Source organism: Pteropus medius, unplaced genomic scaffold (genome assembly GCF_902729225.1).
Source record: "Pteropus medius unplaced genomic scaffold, Ma_sr-lr_union100, whole genome shotgun sequence".
Taxonomy (NCBI): domain Eukaryota; kingdom Metazoa; phylum Chordata; class Mammalia; order Chiroptera; family Pteropodidae; genus Pteropus; species Pteropus medius.
Genome location: NW_024355990.1, coordinates 11,691,087 through 11,713,061, shown reverse-complemented (window position 1 = coordinate 11,713,061; position 21,975 = coordinate 11,691,087). Strand labels below are relative to the sequence as shown.

Genomic DNA, 21,975 nt, shown 5'->3' with positions numbered 1-21,975 from the left:
CATTTAACTTCCTGAAACTGGAAGAAGAGGCACGTGGGATTTTTTTCCCCCTGTGGAACGGCTGCTGAGAGTAATTATTTGGTAGCTAATTTTGCATTTATGAAGTCTTAATTCATTATTAATTAGTGAATAATATCACATTTTTGAAGTTCTGTATTCGTTTCCTGTTTTTTCCTTCTGTGAATTACATATATATTTCTGTGTATATTTCTTTTAATGACTGGTATTTAATATTATTGCATGTATATAAAACTGAACCTTTTTTAACATTTAGAATACTTTCCCTTTGGCTTTTTAAAAAAATAACTCCATGGTGAAATCCTTGTTTACAAACTTTTATGTACTAATTATTTCCTTAGCATAAACTCCCCCCAAATTACTGAGCTCATAGTAGAAAACAGTACTAAATTGAATTTTAGAAAGGTTATACCAATTCTTATTCCCACCACCACTGAGTTCCCATTTCACTGAATTATGAAACCCAAGGTATTAGCACTAAAGTAACATAGTCCAGCAATCAGAAAGATTATGATCATGGTGCCTGAATTTATTCAATTATTATTTGTAATGTAATTTCTTAAATTACATTTAAAACTGTCAAGTTGTTGTACTTTATTTTTGAATTCTCTTACAGTTGCTTTATACAGATTAAAGATATAAATTACAAAAATGTATTATTTCTACTTTGCTGTCTGCCTTTTAATTTTATTTGTAAACCTATAAAAGATTTTTTTTTTACCTCCCCCCGTCCTCTACTTCCACCCCTGACCTATGGATGTTGCCGTCCCCCCTTAAGAACTGGATCTCTGAAGGTAGGGTGTCTCCTCCCATGTGCTCGCGGAGCACACCTGGGGCCTGGTGCACCTGGGGTATGGGTTGTGGCTCTGCTGGGGTTTGAACCCAGGACTTTCTGCATGCAAAGCAGACGTGCTAACCACTACTCTACGGAACCACCCCTATAAAAGATTTTTTAAATGTGGATTTTTTTTTTTTTTTTTGCTTTAATTATTGCTTTTAAAGTTTTCTTGCATTCCCTAGTCAGATATATCTTTCCAAGTCATGGTATATGTTGGCAGATATATTTCCCCCGCCAAACTATAAAATGATTATTTCTGTATCATTTATTGATAAACTCAGTCCATCCTGATTCAAAATGAAGCTTCTATTATACAGCAAATTCTCACATATAATGCCTCCTTAATTGTTTCTATTAGTCTAATTTCCTTTGGTATCATGCTCCTAATTCTGGAGGCTTAAAACATGCTTTAAGAACTGGCATGGCAAGTTTTCCATCATTACTCTTTCTCCTAAACTTTCCTTGGTTATTCTCATCTATTTATTCTTCAGGATGAATCAAAACACAGTACAGAATGTATAGTCAAGTGCTTTAATTTGAGAACTTCTAAACCTAACACTATGTCCTTTTACTGCAGTTCGAGGAACAGTGCATGAAAAGTTACTTTAGCCGATCGCCTGGTACTAATATACTGTCATCATTGACAGATGGATAAAGAGTTGGTACCAATTGATTATATCATGGTCATTCAGACGATCCCCAATAGATACATGTTATTTTTAGATTATCATCAAAATGCAAATTCAAAAATTAAAATGGTTTTACTATTATAGTGTGTGGATTCCATTTTGGGAAAGGCTAGTGTAGTGTTAGGAACAGGGAGAAGTTGATCAGTGCACACAGAGACACACTGCACACATCCATCCACCTGCTACCTCTCCCACCACAACCACTATGACCTCTTCTCATCGTACTGGGCACCACCAGCCCCACTGGCCACCTTGCTTTTCCTCTAACACACCAGACACACTCATATGTGAAGCTATAGATTCACCTATGCAAATCAAACACATAATTGCAGCTACACACGGCAACAGGAAACAAAGGTTCTATACATCTTGCAATTACCACATTTTTCAATTTTCTACATATAATTTATCATCTATAAATATTTTTGTCCTTTACATTACTTTATCTTTTCTTTTAGTTACTTGTCTGACATCTATATTTAAACAGGAAGAAATACTGAATTTTAACAACTGTCCCTGTAGCATTAACTGAAATAATCATTCTTTCTTTTCTGGAATAAATCCTACTCAGGCATTAGAAGATTGCCTTTTTTTAAAAAAACCCAATGCTATATTTATTAGAATTGTGCTAATTTTGTAAAATGAGCAGGAAAGATTCAAATTTTTCTTTCTTCTATATTCTAGAACTAGTTTTTATAAGAAGGAATTGTTTCCTAACCATTTTGAAGAATTTTACCCATAAAACCATGAAGTCTGGAATTATTTTTTGTAGGTAATATTACAGGAAATTCCCAAATTTCTTTCCTTGATAATTGAGATTTAAAATTTATAAGCATAGTATATAATTGTGCCTCATTATTCAAACAGATTTAGTTCCTGAGTATGGATAGTGAGAATTCTCAAAGGCTACCTGCAACACAACTCTCTTTTGATTTAAAAAGTTTGTTTTTATAGCACTTTCTCATTTCTAATTCTGTAAAGTACCATTTTGTTCTCTTTTCTCAAGATTCGACTTATTAAAAAAAAAAAAGATTCATTTCAATATTTTCCTTCTGTTTTTTAATTATTACTTGTACTTTTCATTTTACTTCCTCCCTCCTGTTTTCATTTAAGACTTGTTTTATATATTTTTCTAGCTTCTGATTAATAATATGAGTTTTTATGTTTTGTTTACCAGTGTAATTCAACTGCCTAGAGTAGGTGCCTGAACATTTGTTAAATGAATGAACTTGCCTCTGAGTTCAGGTCAGGCAGCATAGCTCAGTTGCTATCTGTTTGATAATCTGTTTGTAATTACATATTCGATGTTTATTTAACCTAAAAATTACTTATGAGAACATCTGTTTTTAAATTTCCAAGTAAGAGTTATCACAATACTTCTTTAATTTCTAGCTTTACTATATAGAATGTGGCCTATATACATTCTATTTTTTGGACTTTATCGAGGTTTTACCATGATGTACTATATGACCATTTCATACGAATCATCCACAAATGTTTAAAACCAATGTGTATTCTTAAAGGTCCAGAAGTTGATGCAAAACAGTCTGTTCCTGGTCTACTACTCCCTGCCTCTGTGACTCCCTCCTTGATTTCAAATAGTTTTTGCTTTATACATTTCAATGATATCTTATTTCAGAGATCCAAGATTGCCTCTCCATTGCAACCTTTATCTTTAAGCTAATACAAAATGACCCTCTCTGTTCTACTGAATGTGGTTTTTTTAAACACTGAATTTTTTAAACACTATTCTGTCCAATATCAGAATTACCTTTGTCCTTCCCCTGCTCCCTTCTTTCTTTTTTTAGCATTTAATTCATGTATTCTTTTTCTTTTTTTACCTTTTGTGGTAATTTGATTTTAGGTATATTTCTCAAAAATGTATAGTTAAATTTTTTCCACTTAACCTTTAGTCTTCAACATTTAATATGAGAATTGTAACCTATTTCCATTAACGAAGGGCTAGCATTGCTTTCCATTTAAACTCTTCTTAGCTATCTGCTTGATTTTATCTCCGTCTTTTGACATAGTTTTCTTTGCTCATTCTTTACTCCAATGACTTGAATGTATAAATTCCATTTATTAGAGGTTTTAAAAACATTTTTAATAAGCATACTTGGATCTATTTTGCAATGCCAGCAATAAAAATATATCTGTGGATGCATCCCATAATGGATTAGAAATTTCGTATGCTTTGAAATCTTAATTCAAATTGGTATTTTCTAGTATGTGGAGTGCCAAACATAGAGTAGAACAGACTTCTTGGACTATTTGTTTAGATGTAAAATGAAAATACTGAATGGATGAATACCTGGCTGTACCATCACAGGTGTTCGAATAATTGCCTTTCCTAGTGTTGACTGTTGGAGTGGTGTTCTAATCACCGTCATACCAGGGCGGATCTGAGGCCCTGTGATTACCTATAAATGACACAAAAGACAGTGAATTAAAATGTTTTTAAAGGACTAAAGCATGATGGACACAGAACACAGATTTTAAAACATTCTATATTGATAAACATGTCTACGGAAATAACAGAGGTTCTTGAATATTACATTAAGCATCAGAATACAGATGGAATTTTGAGGAGAGAAAATTTAATTCAAATGAGATCAGATGAAATTCCTTGTCACTGATATCAAGAACAGCCTACAAATGACAAGGAAGGAACAAGACCCTAAGCAGCAACCACTATAGTTGATCACAACCCATATCTGTAACCCAAAGAACAGAAGAGTTAGATCAGAAACCAAATGTCCTTTCATAGTTTTAAAGGGAAGACTAGAGAGCATGTGATTTTCAGTTTTATAGTAAGGTTCAGAACATTTTCAAATCTGCAAAACTTTAAACCTTTTCCATAATACTAGTGCCAAAGAAATGATGTATCTACTGAGTGCAGAGCAGCTAATTACAAACTAGTTATCATGCTATGGATTGTATTTTTCATACTATTTCTTAACTGCACAGGAAGTTTCCTTGGATGGTCCAGTGCTGTCCATTATTTTATATAAAGGAGTTTTCTTTATAAAATTCTGAAAAGCAATTCTTATGATTCACGAACTCTACTAACTAAAGTGCTTTTAACTACGTTAAAAATTAAAAGTTCATGTATCACTTTTGTTTAGAAATATAACAGAATTTTTAAAAAAATCAGTATTCTGTCAGAGATTAAGTAAAAGGCAAAGAAAAATTAGAAGCTGAATTAATCCTGGAAGAGGCCATTCTAAAATCTTGATGTGGTTAACATTTCAAAACAAAACAAATCTGTGAAGAATTCTTACTTGTGAAGTGCTTGTGGTTCCTCCAGAGGCTGAGGTATTGGGCCTGATTGTGACTGTTGCTGTCCTGGGCTGGAATGAAGTGAAGGTTTGCTGACTAGTACCTGTACTTGATGGAATGATACCCAGGACTTTCTGCTGTACTTGAACAACGCCTTAAAAAAAGATAAAGGAGTAATTAACAACTGCCCCTTTAATAAACAGTGTCAGGTGCTGCTCGGTTTCTGAGGAGAAACTACATGTGGCAGGGTTTTATAGTGGGCTACATAGAATGTGAGATCCGAGGACTGAAATCAGTGAAACGGAAATGGAAAATAATGGCAACAGTATGATCTGGCAAATGTGAATTAAAACTCTTCACATTTCCCTTACCTCCTTGTGTTGCTGGCACATTTACAGCGACAATCTTGCTGTTTGCAGGAAGTGGCAGTTTGGTAATTACTTTTCCTGCCATAGTGACTGGACTGCCTGTAATTTGGAACGTCTGACCTGTGCTGGCAATGGTTGTAGCAGATGTGGCAGCTGTGCTGGTGGCTAATGGGGTATAAGACATTTAATAAACTTTAGATTTAAAATAACCAGCAACGTAGTGATTTCTAGGAAGGGCACCAATGCATGAAATGTGGTTCATTTTGTATTAAAAAAAAAAAATTCCTCTCCAAAGGGAACTATGTAAATGTTGAAAGTGAAACAATGTGAGAGGAGTTTTGCTAATGTAATATTATGAATATTGTCTGTAACAAACCAACTGTTACAGCTTACTTGCTCAATCAGCTGCAGAAGAAAAACAATTTTCTAGAGAGATGTTTTATCCCAGCAGGTAATCGACTGAAATTCTTTTCCTTAAATGAAAGCAATATTTTATTTAATCACAGTTGTGTACCTGAATTGGACTGGCCTTGCTTAACCCAGGTAGCAAAGGTTTGATGGAAGTTCTTGTTCTGCTGGAATGTTACTGTAGCTGGAGATCCAACTTTAGTAGTCAGTACCATTTTGGTTCCAGCTGTAACTGAGCCACTCAGAGGGGCCACCATAACTTTTTGTGCTGGAGAGATGGTACTAGTTGTACTGTTTGTTGGGGAAGTGGTGGAAGCTGAAATTACTGTAGGCTTCTGCTGTTCCAACCGTTTCTAGAAATGTCAGGAAGAAAAAACATGAACCAAAAAAGTTCTAAATAAAAACAATGCCATTCTGCAAGAAGTCTAGCTAAATTTCTCCTAAACTATGAAACTGTACCAAATTTCCAAAATATTTTACTTCTGAAAATATGCCCATGTAAATATATCTTGAATTTAATTTCTTGATGAAAATGTTTAAAAAACTCTAAAAGTCACATTTTATTAAAAGTTGTTTTTCGTAACAAAAATTTAAAACCAACAAAGTTTTCCAGTTGGTAGAAACAGCCAAGCTTTCAGACTAAAAACAAATGAAGCGTGGGTAATCTTACTGGAAACAGGAACACCTTGCTGCTCAGCGGTGGGACTTAGAGTAGAGAGCAAACGATAAGAACTGAAAAAAGGTTTTCGGTTTACCGTAATGCTATCCAATCATAAAGAACAGGTCAATATTTAAATATCACAATTCAAGTTGGTAAACCTGCAATCAAGCAAGCTGAAAATTATAAAACAATTTTTCTAGACTATGTTTTTCATTTCAAACAGTTTTACAGAAAAATACTTTAGATGATTTCATATAGTGGTAAAATAATCTAATCTTCCAGACTACAGTTATTAAAGAAAATCTGTTTCTCTCTCATCGGAGATTGCTGACATTTCCTGACAGCTTACAAACACGATGGTATGAGCTTACATATGTAAAAATAATGGGTGGCATGGACTGCAAATCTGGTGACAGATGTTTTACCTTCATTATCTTATTTAACGCTCCGACCAACCCAAAAAAGTTACTGGCATTGTGATTTAAATATGAGGAAAATGAGACTCAGAGAGACTGTGCAACTGGCCCAAGGCCACAGAGCTAGCTTGTGGGAAAGCTGAGATGTGCAGAAGATAAATTCCAGGGCTGAACTCTCTCCTGCCACTGGAAACTTCTCACCAATGACATCACACTCTATGTGTGCACGTCCCCTGTGCCTGATATAATGTGAGGGATTTCACATAATTTATTATTCCTCAGAGGAAAAGGACTTTTGTTTTGGATACTTATACATGGCATCTGACTGAATCAGTATAAAAAGGAGGCAAAAAAACATTGAACACATATTTTTAGCAGTTATTTCCTGGGGCTATTTCTTCAAAATTGGGACATGTTGACCATCTTTGTAAATAAGCATATGAAAGAAATATTAGAACGTAAAACATCAGGTTACACTGTAGAGATAAGACACATGCATAAAATGAAAAACAAAAACAGCCAGTTTTTCTATGAACAAACAGGTAGAATCCAAAAGTGCTGTTATCTCGAACTTTGATGTAAGTGAAGATAATGACCTACAGTAAGCTGATGCAAAAGAATCTCAAAAAAATGTTACGTAAAATGTAAGAGGAAAAAAAGTAGTTTGGAATGAACAGTTTGTTTTATAAAATGTATAATTTTTAAAATTATGTGCAACTTAAAAGTTAATGATATTATAAATAGACATAATTGGCTAAAAACTTTTATAGTATCTTCTAAATAGAAAAAAGGGGTAATCATCTTTTATATGTGTCCCTGATACTCAGGCATACATGGTACCTTATTTACAGTATAGAAATGCTAAGAAACCATCAGTAGCTTTATGGTCATCGATTACAACAAACTCTTATAGTTTCAGTACATTTCGCTTTTTCATAGACATCAAAGATTTTCAAATCAGAATTCTGCAGGAAAAAATTATCGTTAGAAACAGCTATTAAATTATAAAGATAATAAGTAAGAGAAATCACATTTCATACACTGTTCTCCAAATATGTCCACTTTTTGCAAAATTACAGCTTGCTGTATCCCCGGAGCTACTTTCAGTAATGAAATTAAAGTATATGTGAGATACACTTACAAATAAAACCATGTGAATATACAATTACTGTGTTTTTAGTGTGCATGAAATTGGCAAAAAATGTCAATTCGTTGCAAGGTGGGACGGTACCAACTCCCCCACCTGCTGGGCAGCCAACCGCTGCTGTTTGAGGTGAGCCTCCATTTGGGCCTTGAAGTCCTCTGCCTTCTTCTGTTCACTAACCTTAGCCTGTTGCTCAACTGCTTGTGCCTTTTCTTTCTCCACTCTGCAGGAAAAAAAGGAAGTGCTCATCAGAAACCACCCTATCAGACATCTGGCATCTAATATTAAGGGAAATCTGGTTAACTTTTACATCATACAGAAGTATGAAATTCATTTTGATTTAAAAATAAAACGTTTAAATTAGGATAATTAGAAACTGACAAATGGATAAAATTAGAAACAGGACCTTAATAAATGATATAAAGCTAATACTTAAATTAAAAAAATAAGAGTTAAATTAGGACACCGTGAAAAAACTATTAAAGGAGTAATTCTTTAATTCTGAAGTAATAAAATTTTCAAATATCTGAGAACGTGCTAACCATTTCCTTACCTCTCAGCAAACGCCCTGATCTCCCACAATTCCAACTCTTCCTCTGCTATCCAGGTTTCGATAATAACAGGGCCAGTTTGCTTGGGCGTTTCTGGTCTCTTTGGCCGCAATGCACTTGATCGAAGGCCTTTCCTCTGAGGTGTAGGTGTTTCTTTGAAAAAGAAATCAGAGTATTTTAAGTAATATAGCTTCTAAAGTTATAGCCCTTCTGGCATCTCCTCTTACATATCATGAAAAGCAGGGATTGGCAAACTTTTTCTTAACGAGCCAGATGGTAAATACTATGTGGGCCAGATGGTCTCTGTTACAACTTCTCAACTCTGCCTTTGTATCATGAAAGGAGCCAAAGACAATACATAAGTGTGGCTGTGTTCCAATCAAACTTTATTCACAAAAGCAGGTGGTGGGTCAAGGCTCTTGGGCCATGGTTTGCTGGCCCCTGGTGTGAAAGGACTATGAACCTTTATACAGCCCATTCCCTCTGCCTGCAACACTATTCCTAGCCTCCACCCCTCATGTGATTAATGCCTATTTATCCTTCAGACCCTGACACGGATACAACTTCCTTCAAGAAGCGTAGCTCGTTCTTCCCACAGTTGGGCTGGGTGTCCTTGCCATGCACAACTCTGGCAATCTGCAGGCCCCCATCACAGCACTGAGAAGGGGGATGTGAGAGTTGACAACACAGCGGAGGGATCAGAAACTATGAAGAACAGATAAACTATCCTAATGATCAAAATTTAAAAATAAAAAGCAGGGAGAGACAAGCATTGCACTGTCCCATATGTTGAGGAAACTGGGAAGCAGTAGAAGGAAATTGAAATAGCAGTAGGAGCTGGGTGTACTAAGTGATGCAAGCCAAAGAAAAGTGATTCAAGGAGACAGCAGTGGTTGCATTGAAGTCTGTGGGACCAAGACTGAAGACCGGCCGGGAATACCCTCTTCCTTCTGTGCCTCTACCGATCAACTGGGCTGCCTAGTTTTGTCCAGGACGACATTGTTTTAATTACGCTCACAGTTCATCATCTACTAGGGCAGGTACTCCCTTATTTGTGTTCTTTTCAAAAAGGCCATTTTCAGTCATTTATTCTCCGGTATGAACTTTCAAGTTAATTCAATCAATATTCAAAAATTTAACTTATACATTTGGGGACAATTAACGTCTATAAAATAGTATGTTTCTATCTATGGACAGCATTTTTCTTTTAAACAGTTCTTAGTCAATTTTTTTCATAAATATTTTTATTGCACATATACAATAAAATTATTGATTTTTGTCTATACATCTTGAATCCAGACAACTTACTATACTCTTTTTACTGTTAATAGTTTTGATTCTCCAGTATATTGTTATAATACCATAACCTTTTCTTTGTTTCCCTGACAACAGGGACGAGGTCTCATTGTTCTATATATTTGCTGCCCAGTGCCTATCATGTGGGTGCTGTATAACTGTTTCCTGAGTAACACTTTAGCCTCTTATAGTATTTCTACCCTGAGCACTAAAGTATTTCACAGTAGCTTTAACCCCTGAGCCAAAAAATCTTCATTAAGCACTTAGGTGTCAGTTGCTGTAGCAGGTGCTGGGACTACAACAAACCAGACAGACTCAGCGGCTACCCTCTTGGAGCTGATGGTCTGGTGTCAATGACGGCGCCACAGCTTAATCATAAGAGGTATTATTACAGCTCTTTGTACTCTTCCTATTCTTGGCACAATGCCTATAGGCGTCAATGTGTGCCTAGTAGAATCTTGCTACGCTTACTAAACACCATTTTATTTATTTATTTTTTTAAATTTCCGCCCCCTCATCAGTCAGCTATTCATCCTTTCCACCAGTTCCCCTGTCCACTTACCGTAGCCAAGTAAATGTGAGGCGAGATCAGTCCAGGTGAGGCTCCTTTCTTAACCACCTCTCCCATGGGGAAGGAAGCCTGGCCTCTCTACTTTAGGCTCGTCTGAGGGGAGGCAGGGCAGGCTGAGCCCACCCCCCAGGAAATCGAGCCAGGTAAACATCACTTTGAAAATGTAATTTGTAGTAAAGATATTTTAATTTATTAAATAAAGAGTTAAAGAAACAATTATAATAAAACTTCAATTCATAAAAAATGTGGTTAACAGGTCAAAAATAAAAGAATGGAATTCTTTCTGTTCCTTACCTTTTGGTGCTTCTGGAACTCCAATGGGGCAAATGATTTTTCTGATACAATATTCAGATCGAATGCCATAAGGACCAACATCTCGTCTCTTAATTATTTCTGTTGTTGTGATTTCAGTTTCAGATGTTTCTATGGTGATTTAATTCATAAAGTATTAATAACCACCTAAAATATTCAGAGACTAAAAAAGGTATAACATCTGCTGCTTTAAAAAAGAGAGACACGTGGAATAAACTTTCAGAAACATTTAATTAATGACCACGAGATCCCTGTTAAAATGTAATAATACTGAGTTTCTTTCTAACTGAAAATTATTTCTAAACTGAGCAAAATGCTGTTTGGGGGCAGCTTAATTCCTGGTGGTGAAACTCAGCCAAAACAGTAAGAACCCTAGGAGACAAGAAGTAGCAGAGTTCCAGATGTCCCAGTTTAAATGATTTATACTCTACAATAAACATCTTTTAAAAATTCAGACTGGTTCACACATAAGCGACTCATCTTATAATCTGAACCACCCTTCCCCGCCCCAAGGATTGTATAGCACGTGCTGTCAAACTTTACTAAAGCTCTATTTTTAAAACAAAAGCATTATATTTTAATAAGTAACAGGTATGCTTAAAATTAAGCAAATTGTCAAGTGATTTTTCTTTTTAACCTTAAACCAGAAAAGACACTCTCACCTGTCCGCGTAGTCCCTCCCCCGGAAGGAGCCTTGGCTGCCATGTCATCCCATCTCAGACTTGCCCACAGTAACCGTAACATAAGGCTCACTCCAGCCAAGGACTTTACAGTCTGAAGTCTATACCTGTAAGAAAAATCCAAGAAAAACTACATATGTGTATATATACACGCACACACATATTCCACTAAACTGAAGGATTGCTTCTTGTCCTTATGACTTCAATATTTATAATATGTTTTCGTAAGCACTTTGGCTTCTATGTCCCTTAATAAAAGAACTTCTTTGCTCCTAGGCATACCATGCATCTAACAGCTTAAAAAGGGTCTGTACTCCCTTTAAATGCCATGTAAATTTGTACAGGAGCATGTTTCATTCTTAGATATGACAACAACTTAGGAAGATTTTATAAATTTAGGCTAATTCTAAAATAGTGTTAGAAAAATTATGGAGAGCAAATATAGAGAAATAACTGTGTCACAAACATGATAAAAGAGTTTTGAAGGATAAAATCTTAACTGAATGATATTTAATGAGACAAACTGGGCATGTTTACATTTTCTCAAAAAGCGAAACAAAAAAAGACAATACAAATCTAATAAGGCCTTTTCAAATGGACAGAAAATTTTGTATCCAAATGGTGGTTCTGTAAAACATGAACTCCTGGATGGTGAATACTGCTAACAACACTTTAACAACATTAGTGCAGCTTTGGAATCCTACGATACAGTGAATAATAAAAAAGGACAATACTGTATTGGTTACCAATCAGGGGACAAAGAAATTTCTGTGTTTTATAAACATTATGTATAAAGTTATTGAACATTTTGTATATACTTTTAAAGATAATATTAAAAACACATTTCAAAATGAATTTACAACTGCAATGAATATCATATTCTAAAATGGATTTAACCAAAAAACATTTTAAAGTAGCTCTAGGCTGTCGATTCTCTATTAGTGATATTTGTGTAATTACTTTTTTGATATTTCCACATAAATGAATATACTAGTTGATCGCAGTGTAGAGAAAACCTATAAAACTTAAATAATTTCCTCCTCTAACAGAGGTAGAAGGTAAATCTTAGATGATTTGTATTTGGAAGGCAGTGCTTTCTAATTCTTGATGTTTGGAAAATGAACAGTGTGAGAAAGGGAAAGCTCTAGCCAAAAAGTTGCTGCAACTTCTTAACTTCCCATCTCCATCTGTGATACCACTATTTTCTTCGCTGTGCTAACACCCTGTGTATCCTCTGACCTGCAAAGAATAATTTTTAAATTCGAAGGCAAATGTTAACTAGTGCAGGGATCCCTGGGAAGGGGAAAGTGAGTGTCACTTTCAGACCACATCCACAGAAGTGCCTAGGGAACTCTGCGCTCATGGAAAATACAAGCAAATACTTATTTTGGAAGATAAGTTTTTCCCTCACTGTGTCTCTTCTTCCTCCAATCGCTCTCTACAAACAACCTGAAAGCATCTCTATTGTACAATGGAAACGCCACCAGGGAAGGAACACACTTCATGCGTTATTAGCCTATTCATTTATTCATTCAAAAAATATCTGAGTGCCTTCTATGTGTCAGACTAAGTGAAAGGAGCTGGAAACACAGATATGAATTATAATCTCTTCCTGTGTCTTCAGGAGCTGGAACAAAGGAAAGCACAAAGGAGAGGCCTCTGTTTGGCTCCGGGATGGGGATTAGAGCTTGGCTTCTGACTCTCAAACAAGAATGTGGGGTGGCTGAAGGAAGGCAAGGGGCACACATATACTTAGGAGGAAAGTGTACAAGAGCACATTCTTATTCCCAGAAACCACATCCGGTGTGCCATGGCTGGAGGGAAGGGGTGTAGAGGTGCAGCAAGAGATGAAGCCTGCACCAGAGAAAGGCAGAGCCAGAAGGTGCTACACCAAATGGAAGGATTGAAGAAGAGCCTTAAAGACAATCTGTATTAAGCCCTCTAAAACTTATCTAATATTGGATAGGCTGTAAAGAAGTACTTCTCCCAGATGTGGTGTACAGGTGACAAACACTTTCCCCCTCTCAGCCCTGCAGTAATTAATTAACAAGGCCCCTTTAAATGCTTGCTTAGCTCCATTAGAATATTCATAGGATGGATCAGCATCTTAGGAGGATCCATCCGGCAGCACTGTGGAGGCAGCTACTGGTTCAACGTGATAATGAAACATGGAATCAGGGCCTGGGGAAAAGGGGGTAAGGGACTGGCCAGTGTGGTAGGAAAAAGAAGCCCTAATGAGTCGATGAAACAAGTTTCACTTAAACAAGTTTAACTCAGAACTGCACAGCCTTAACATTAAATTAATAAAGATCAAACATGCATCTTTGGCATTCTTAGCTCCTACTCTAAGCACGAGACATATTTTATTCAGAGTACAAATATGCATTTCACATGCATGTTTTTTATAGCTCCATGTCTTCAAAAAACTGCATTCTAAACTCAAGAATAATTTACATATTTACCCATGTCTCCGTTAGACAGAAGATTGTTGCTCTCAACTTCAGCAAATTAGGATGTTAGCATATATCTGAAGGTAATATCTGTCTAAAATGTACAGGAAGGTATTTCCTTCCATTAAAAAATGAGAAATTAACAGATATGAATTGTGCCCACAGTGCATATTAAAACACAACAATATAAGGCTCCTGAAACCCAGCCATGCAGGAAGAGCCCTGGGCAAGTTGATCAGAACTAGTCCAGAGAAAATGCTTCCCAGTCGAGCCTACCTTCCATTTCATAATAGAAAGGAGCACAAAGGCTGGCCTTCACAACCGCCAGGTCATTTTAATTAAAGTATTTTTACATAGTAACTTTTCCAGTGGGAAAGAAGTTACCTGCAGGACAGTCAAGGATACACTTTGGGACCGCTCTCAATGAAGAAAGCAGAAAAGTGCAGAGTAATCCTACAAATCCATGAACTGTAATGAAGAGTTCCTTGATTCCCTGCAGGATTCTGCAAATCCTTCATTGCAGGCCCTGCAGAGAAATTGGACTTTTCAGCTGTCTCTATTGAATGTGTAATGGAGTGATGATATTTTAATTCAAATCAAAAGATGAGTTATAAAAACTTGGTCAAACCAACTATGACTGGTCATATTAATAAGTTAATTCCTTTACAGAGAGTACTCATTTACACTCTTTTTTGGTCTTATATAATAGTAGCTAATTGTAATATAAAGGAAACAAAAAAGTATGATTTTTACTTAAAGAGACTGGGACCATATTAAAGACACACAGACATGTAGCCTAGAGTAAAAAGGAGTCTGTCTCCTCAGTAACTCGCTGAAGCAATCAATTCCAGGATCCTAGTGAATATAACTAAGACTCAGACTGTTCTTGATTTCTGAGCATGTCCCATAGGACTTTTTATGTTTTTAATGTTTATGTTCCATCCTTCTCAATTGTTAAGGGTGAAAAAGTAAAAAGACAAGGGCATGAAAAAGGACAAAGCAGGGATAAATATGTGGAATGTGACATAGCAGATAAAGTATTGGATTGGGATTTAGGAAGACTGGGAACGACTCCCAGCCTGGTCCCTCTGTGGCCAGAGGCAAATTATTATACATCCGCAAAAGATAAAAAAGTAAGATCCTTTTCCAATATAAAACAACATGATCTTACAACCTGATCACTACATACTTATGACTCATCTTCAAAGTTTAATGCCCAGGAAATTTTAAATTAGGACTATTTCTGGGTTTAAAAAAAATCCCTAAGGAACCTTAGACACTACCTTTCTAGACACTACCAACAAATAACAGAGAACTCCACAACATTTATCATGCAGATAAATAACATTAGGAAGATCTCCGCATCGTGACGAGCCTTATGTGATTTACAAGCAAGTTTCCTACGTCTTATGTTTTTATGAATTACCTAAACAGAAACAAATTATATTCCCGATCTGCAATTGGGAATCCGTATACGTGGAGGGCCGATTTAAAATTAGATACGGATTTCTGACTGCATAGGTGGTCAGTGTCCCTAATGCTTGCATTATTCAAGGGTTAACTGTACAAGCATTCCAGAAAGCTGGAGATTACCTATTTCTGTGATTATCTCATTCCCAGAGCAAACACAGAGCAATAACTTAGAAAGTTATTTATATCTGACATGTTTCTTTTGTCTTGTGAAAAGTAAAAGTGAATTTCATTTTAAAGAATTCCCTTACATTTTCAGTCTTTAAACATCTTTCCCTCAGTAATCTTTAGTATCTATCAGCTGCCTGAGTTCAAAACTCTTATCATTTCTATTACTAATTGCCCATTTAAAGATATGCTTCCCTGTCTCATCTCTATAATCTCATTTTAAAAACTGAGATATTCTTATTAAATAATCCTTTTAAACTTTCTCCTTTCCCCAAATACATTTTAAAGTGCATACCTCCAAGTGATGCCAAAAGTTGGTCTAGGAGAAGGATATGGCCATATATCCAAGGCAGGTTTAGCATTGTAATTAAAATAAGGGACTTCTCGGATTCCTCCTTTTCTGGCCAACTTTTTTAAGTCATCATTAGGCAAAACAAATATGCTCTTCTTGCTGCTCTTGGTGATAAATTTTCTATAGGATGGCAGAGCTGTACCTGAACGAGTCTTCTTGGGTCTTGAAAATTTCATGAGTTTCACCTTGTCTCTTGTAGAATATTCTTTGCTCACAGTCATAGATGTTACCAAAGTGCCTCCTGCGGTGGTCAGTGAGTCTGTCACTGTCGTGGTAACCACGGTTTTGCTCTGTTCCTTCACAGAAATGATGTCCACATTGCTGCCTGTGGAGGGTGTGGAAAGTTTTGTTACCGTTGTGGTGGTGGTGGTGACAGTGGATTTGGCACAATTTTCTGTGGAAGAGACCACAGTTTGCTTATCGCCTTTTGCTACTTTGATTACGGTTTTTGATTCTGTGGCCACTGTGGATGTCGTGGTGGTGACTTCTGTGATGACTGTTTTTCTTTTAGATTCTCCATTAACATTTTCACCTTTGCTGACGGGCAGACCATTTTCATCAGTAAAATCATTACTGAGGTTAGATTCCTCTCCAGAAGTAATAGGTGATGGAGTAACTTTCTTAACATCCGAGGTTTCAACTTCCATATCTTCTACCTGATTTGCTGAACTGCTTTCTGAACACGATGGTGGAGGTATGGTGGTGTGTGCACTCTCACTCTCTTTGGTTGATGGCAGGGTCTCTAAGCCATCCTGGTAGTCACCTTCCGCATCTGAAGATCTCAGTAAACACGATTTTGTTTCCAAGTTGTTTTTTTCATTAAAATCTTCCATGATGACATCACCATTCATGAACGGCTTTACAGCAGATTCTTTAACAGTCAAAGACTTAATATCGTTTCCAGGCATTATTTTATTTATATTATTAACCTTTGGTTCAACGTCACCACTTGCTACTTTACTTTCAGAAATTTCTTTCAAACATTCACCTTTCAAATATACTTTTGGTTTATTATCTTTTCCATTTATTTGAAAAGTACTTGCTTTCTGTCCTTTCTTTCCAGGCTCTCGATTTTCATTATTCTTTTTGTCAGTACTACTTTTTAGATTTATTTGATCAATATATTTATTAACTGGTCTCTCCTCTAATTTCTGTTCTTGACTTGGTTTTTTACCATTTGCTTCAGTTACCTTACCCTGCAGCCTGTCATCATAGTTTCCAGTGGTCTTATCTGAAACGAACTCACGTTTCAATGGTTCCACGCCTTCGACACCCTGTTCTTGAGTTATGAATTGCTCAGAAATACTGTCATTGCTATTCTGAACAATCATTTCTTCTTCACTGCTGTCTTGAATAGACATGGTATCAGAACTATTTTCCAAAGTACTATTATATTCAGAGTCACAGCCCAGTTTTCCTTCAAAGTCCATTGCTTTTGACAGAGATGGGATATCTCTATCATCACTACTTTTAGATACTGATGGAAGTAAAGGGCTCTGGGAAGGAGAAACAATGGTGTCATCCTCCTGTGTGAGTGTTTTTTTGTTCTTATAGATCAAAGTACCAATTTCATCTGCACTGGCTAGTTTAGAGTCATCAATGAGAAAATCACTTCCTTTTGTTTTAATCTTACTGGCTTCCTGGCCTTTACTGGTAGGTTCAGAGACACTCTCATCTATGTCATTTCCAGAATTTTGTTTCTGACAGTTTGCCTCTGGACTCTGAATGGAGACGTCATCTAAAATTTGATCTTTTGGATAAAGTTTATTTGTGTGATCAGAATCACTGATTTCCAGAACTGAGGAGTCACTTTGTGAACATTCCCGAATAAAGTCTTCAGATTTATCGTTACTTGCATTAGGGCTGTGTTCTTGTCTAAGCAAGTCACTTTGACACCCTTCTTTTGCTTTTATTACTGGTGACTCTGACAGACTTTTCAGAGAATTTGTAGAGGTCTTTCCTGTACCCTTAATTCCACTCTCCAACTTCATTTTCTCGAGGCGCTGTTTTTCTTCCAGTGTAAACTGTTTAATTCTCCTTTCGAGAAGTCCATCTAGCTTGGATGATTTAATTTTCTTTTTATAACTAGTCCTTAGATGGAAACCCTCACTGACATTGACCACATCTACTTGAGAACTTTCCTGACAATTTACATGTGATTCTGTTTTCACATCATCATCTATTTCCATCGGTTCTTCCTTAAAGGATTTATCATTGTCAGAATCTAAAACTTCTTTTACATCTGTGAAACAAAGACATTTATGTAAGTGAAAATTTTAGTCTGAAATGTGATTCGTGATAATACTTTTATTTTAAAAACTACCAATTTTCACTCAAAAACAATTATTTGAAGTTCTTGATACATGATTAAAACGGGTCAACGGACATGGCTAAACTTTACAAAAGATTAAAAACAATATATTCCAAATATTTAAATATTTTTAGTATCTAAAAATGATGGAATTCCACATTTAAAAATTTCTTAGTATATGATAACTACTGCATACACTGGTACCATCACGTAAGATTTTGAACAGAATATTTTATAGTTATAAAATATCTTAAGGCTCATGCATTATCTAGTTTATCTAGTTTTTAAAAAACAACTTTTCACAAAACAATGTAAGTTCCTCAAAAGGCTGAATGTAGAGTTATCTCATGACCCGCGATTCTGCCCTTGGGTATTTACCCATGAAAAGATAAAAACATATGTCCACATAAGAACTTATCCATAAATGTTCATATCGGCATTATTCGTAATAGCCAAAAAGTAGAAAAGACCCAAATGTCCATCGATTTATAAATGGATAAACAATATGTAGCATATAACGTGCAATTGAATATTATTCAGAAGTTTACAAAATGAAAGAATATTGATACATGCTAGAATACGGATGAACCTTGAAAACGTTATGCTGTGAAAGAAGCCAGTCACAAGGTACCACATGTTACATGATTCCATTTACATGGAATGTCCAAACAGGCAAATCCATAGAGACGGAAAGGAGACAGATGGGCTGGGGCGGGGAGTGGGTAGGAAAGATCAGAAACTGCTAATGGGTATGAGTTTCTTTTTGGGGTGATGAAAATGTTCTAAAATTGACTGGGGTGATGGTTCAACAACTTTGTTAAACACTACAAACCACTGAATTGTACACTTTAAATGGGTGAATTACATGACATAAAGATTATGTATCAAATGAAGCTGTTACCAAAAAGAGACAACGCAGTACCTTTGCCGCTGTGCGAACAAATCCAGTGTATTCTCATCACCCCCAGGCTGCCCTTCACACGTGCCTCTCCTTACCTTGGTCCTTCTTCTCAGTCATCTTTGAAATGTCCATCTCACTTTGGTCTGCTCCTTTTGTAGCATCTGAATCGTTCACCTCGCCTTTCTCAGAATCAGGTTCTGTTTTTATTTTTTTTGGACTTCGTGGACTTTTTCTTCTATCTGATTCATCCATATTTTCATCCATATTAGTTTTGGCTAAAAAGAACCAAGTACACAGTAATTACAGGTATTTCGAATATCAGCAATTTAATATATCTAGTTTAGTGGAAATTATCAAGTATTTTCGAACAATATGTACTTCATTACTTTTTATTAAAAGAAGTTGAAGATCCTATATACTTTCTCATATGCTCCGGTGACCTAAAGCATAAAAGGAATGACTGCACTTTAGATGTGCCTTAGAAGACTTTGTATGTGAGACTATTTCGACCTGTTCACTGACCCCAGAGAGTGTGCATCAGTGGTTTCTAACATACATTGTGTTACAGAACCACATCAGAATTGGCTAAATGCTATAATCCCCTAACCAAAAAAAGTACACACGCAAACGTTTGTAATCAATTTCAATGGATTCTGGATAGCCTTTGAGTTTATCCATGGATTCCAGGTGAAGAATACTTAAGTCTGTCACAGAATAAAAGACTTAAAAGAAATAACCAAATGCAATGTGTGGCCTTGTTTTTATCTGGTTTACTGCCAACAGTAAAAAGGCATCTCTGAGACAACTGGAGCAATTAGAATATGAATTGAGAATCAGACGGTTAATATGGTAATTACTGTTAATTTGCTGAATATGGTAATGGCATGACAGCTATGAAAAATGTCCATTTCAGTTAGAGATACATACTGAACTACTTCTGGTCAAGAAACATGATTTTGAGGATTGGCTTTAAATACAGGGGAAAAAACTCCAGGGAAAAAAAATGAGCAGTAACGACTGAAAGAAGAGTAATAAAATTTGATCACTGTTGAAGCTGAATGATGGTTACATAGGAGTTCATTATTCTCTCTTCCTTTTGTGAAGCTTCAAATTTTCCATAAGGGGGAAAAAAAACCCCCACAAAACTGAATTACTGTCTGGATAAATATTCTTGGGCCTCAGAAGCATTTTCTACCTTTTATTTCTTCATTTGAACTCAAATATCTCAAGGCCTTAGCAAGATGTACATATTTATTTATTTAAATAAATGACTCATTCCAGAAAGGTATGGATGATGGAAGGGAAAAGAATGCAAAAAACACACTCAGTACCTGTCAAGACGATAGGATACTGATGAGAAAAGCATCATACAGAAGGGTGATAGGATGTGTCTGGATCTCATAGATAACAAGAGGATAAAAAACCTAAACTGACATTTTCCTATTCGATGCTTCTTTAGTTATTGCGCGACTGGGAAATATATTTTCAATGGTTTCCAGTTGCTCAAAAAGAGCTTTAAATGACAATGGTGGTCCAATCTATAAACTATAAGAATCCTGATATTTAAAATGGACAACTATAAAATGTCTGGGGCTTCCTCCCATTAAAGGTCTTCCTGACATAAAGAATATTAAAATATAATCATTATTGAAGCTGATAAATTAATGTGCAAAACAAATGCATAGTCTGAGTTAGAGCAGAATAACGTTAGCAGCCAAACAAGCCGAATGCTCTGGTCTTCTGTTACTAAGTCAAGTGTTCCCTGAACTGCATTTTTGTTTATCAACACATCTGTTCCTCTATCACATGATCAGATTAGATTAGCCATTATTATAGAGACTAATAGTTCTGAGATTATAAACAGTAAAGTTGATACTGATTTATATAAACAGTACAAAAATATATTGCTGCCTTCACAGTAATTTCTACTCTATATTAAGTTAAGCTAACAGTATGCACTGCTCCTTTTTTTTCTGCTACCACGTGGGACGAAAAGACTCAAAAGATGCTAGCAGACCGATCTGGTACCTGACTGTTAAGGCTCAGCATTTGGATAATGCAAAAGCCTACACACTAAGCAAAAGATACATAAGGTGTATTTGTAAAAGCCTAAATATTTTACATATTGATAGTCTGGATTTTATTACACAGGTCAAACTAGATCAGACACAATTAAACAGAAGCTCTCTGTAATTCTAAGTGCTACGTGGGTAACTGGAGCAACAAAATGGTAATAAAAACTTTAACAGTTTTTTGGAATTTATGATAATGAACATTTAGCTTGAATATAATCAGATAACAGAACTGAATATCGAATATTTCTATTTAGTAAGCAGAAATATTTACTGAGCATCTGCTATGTGCAAGACACTTCTAGTCCCTATAAAATAAATTCCAGTGAGCTTTCCAAAATATACTTTTTCTGTTAAAAGGTAATCCAATGACAACTTTCCCAAATTAACGGTTTCAAAAAGCTACCAGTCCAGACTTCACTAGAACCATTCACAAGGAAGCCAAATCAGTTAGCTAGGTACGTACATGTAGTTATTTGGCACTCACAGCATAGGCATTATAGAAAAGAACACTTCACACTACAAATTAGCAAATTACATTCAGAGTGAACAGAACTGCTTTTGAAAATCACTTAGATAACAAAGCAGAGACTGCACGGTAGAATGCAAAAAGACAGATGGAGCCCGGAGACACGGATTCCAGCCCCTTCACTCTATCTGTATGAACTTCAGTATGTTCCTTAACATCTTCATTAAATAATCTGCTCACATAACATGAATTTCAAAACATGCGGTCTCTTAAAAGGACAGTTCACCTCTGGAGTTCTGTGATTCTAAATACGAAAGTCATTAGCCAGTAGCATAAATCAAGGTAATACCTCATTTACGTGACAGTGTTGTAAGAACCTCTATCATTTCCTTTCTGTTTTTTTTCATCTATTACAATGCTGGTTACCAGATACATGATTCTTCAAGAAGCAGTACTGAACTTAAGGTCTCAGGAAAATAACTAGGTGGCTGAAGCCTTTGTTGTTTTCTTTTTTTTTTTTTAAGTTTTATTCTGTCATCTTTTTTTAACTG

The 21,975-nt window shown here is 35.9% G+C and overlaps 1 protein-coding gene and 1 non-coding gene across 42 annotated transcripts in view; both read right to left on the bottom strand.

Moving 5' to 3' along the window:
- The window catches only part of BPTF (bromodomain PHD finger transcription factor), a 126,244-nt gene that overhangs the window by 30,291 nt on the left and 73,978 nt on the right, over window positions 1-21,975 (bottom strand). For 12 of the 41 annotated variants that reach the window (XM_039859377.1, XM_039859385.1, XM_039859391.1 and 9 more), the window contains 9 exons: window positions 18,979-19,158; window positions 15,615-17,913; window positions 11,214-11,338; window positions 10,534-10,662; window positions 8,375-8,525; window positions 8,002-8,044; window positions 5,707-5,953; window positions 4,827-4,978; window positions 3,857-3,965 (listed from right to left, as the gene is read on the bottom strand). In XM_039859377.1, coding sequence (XP_039715311.1) covers window positions 3,857-3,965; window positions 4,827-4,978; window positions 5,707-5,953; window positions 8,002-8,044; window positions 8,375-8,525; window positions 10,534-10,662; window positions 11,214-11,338; window positions 15,615-17,913; window positions 18,979-19,158 — 3,435 coding nt within the window. Of the gene's footprint in view, window positions 1-3,856; window positions 3,966-4,826; window positions 4,979-5,195; window positions 5,358-5,706; window positions 5,954-7,920; window positions 8,045-8,374; window positions 8,526-10,533; window positions 10,663-11,213; window positions 11,339-15,614; window positions 17,914-18,978; window positions 19,159-21,975 lie in introns of all 41 variants that reach the window. The other 29 variants (XM_039859370.1, XM_039859376.1, XM_039859371.1 and 26 more) reach the window with 3 other exon arrangements.
- Window positions 10,242-10,381, bottom strand: LOC120600491 (small Cajal body-specific RNA 21). The gene has a single exon (XR_005652207.1).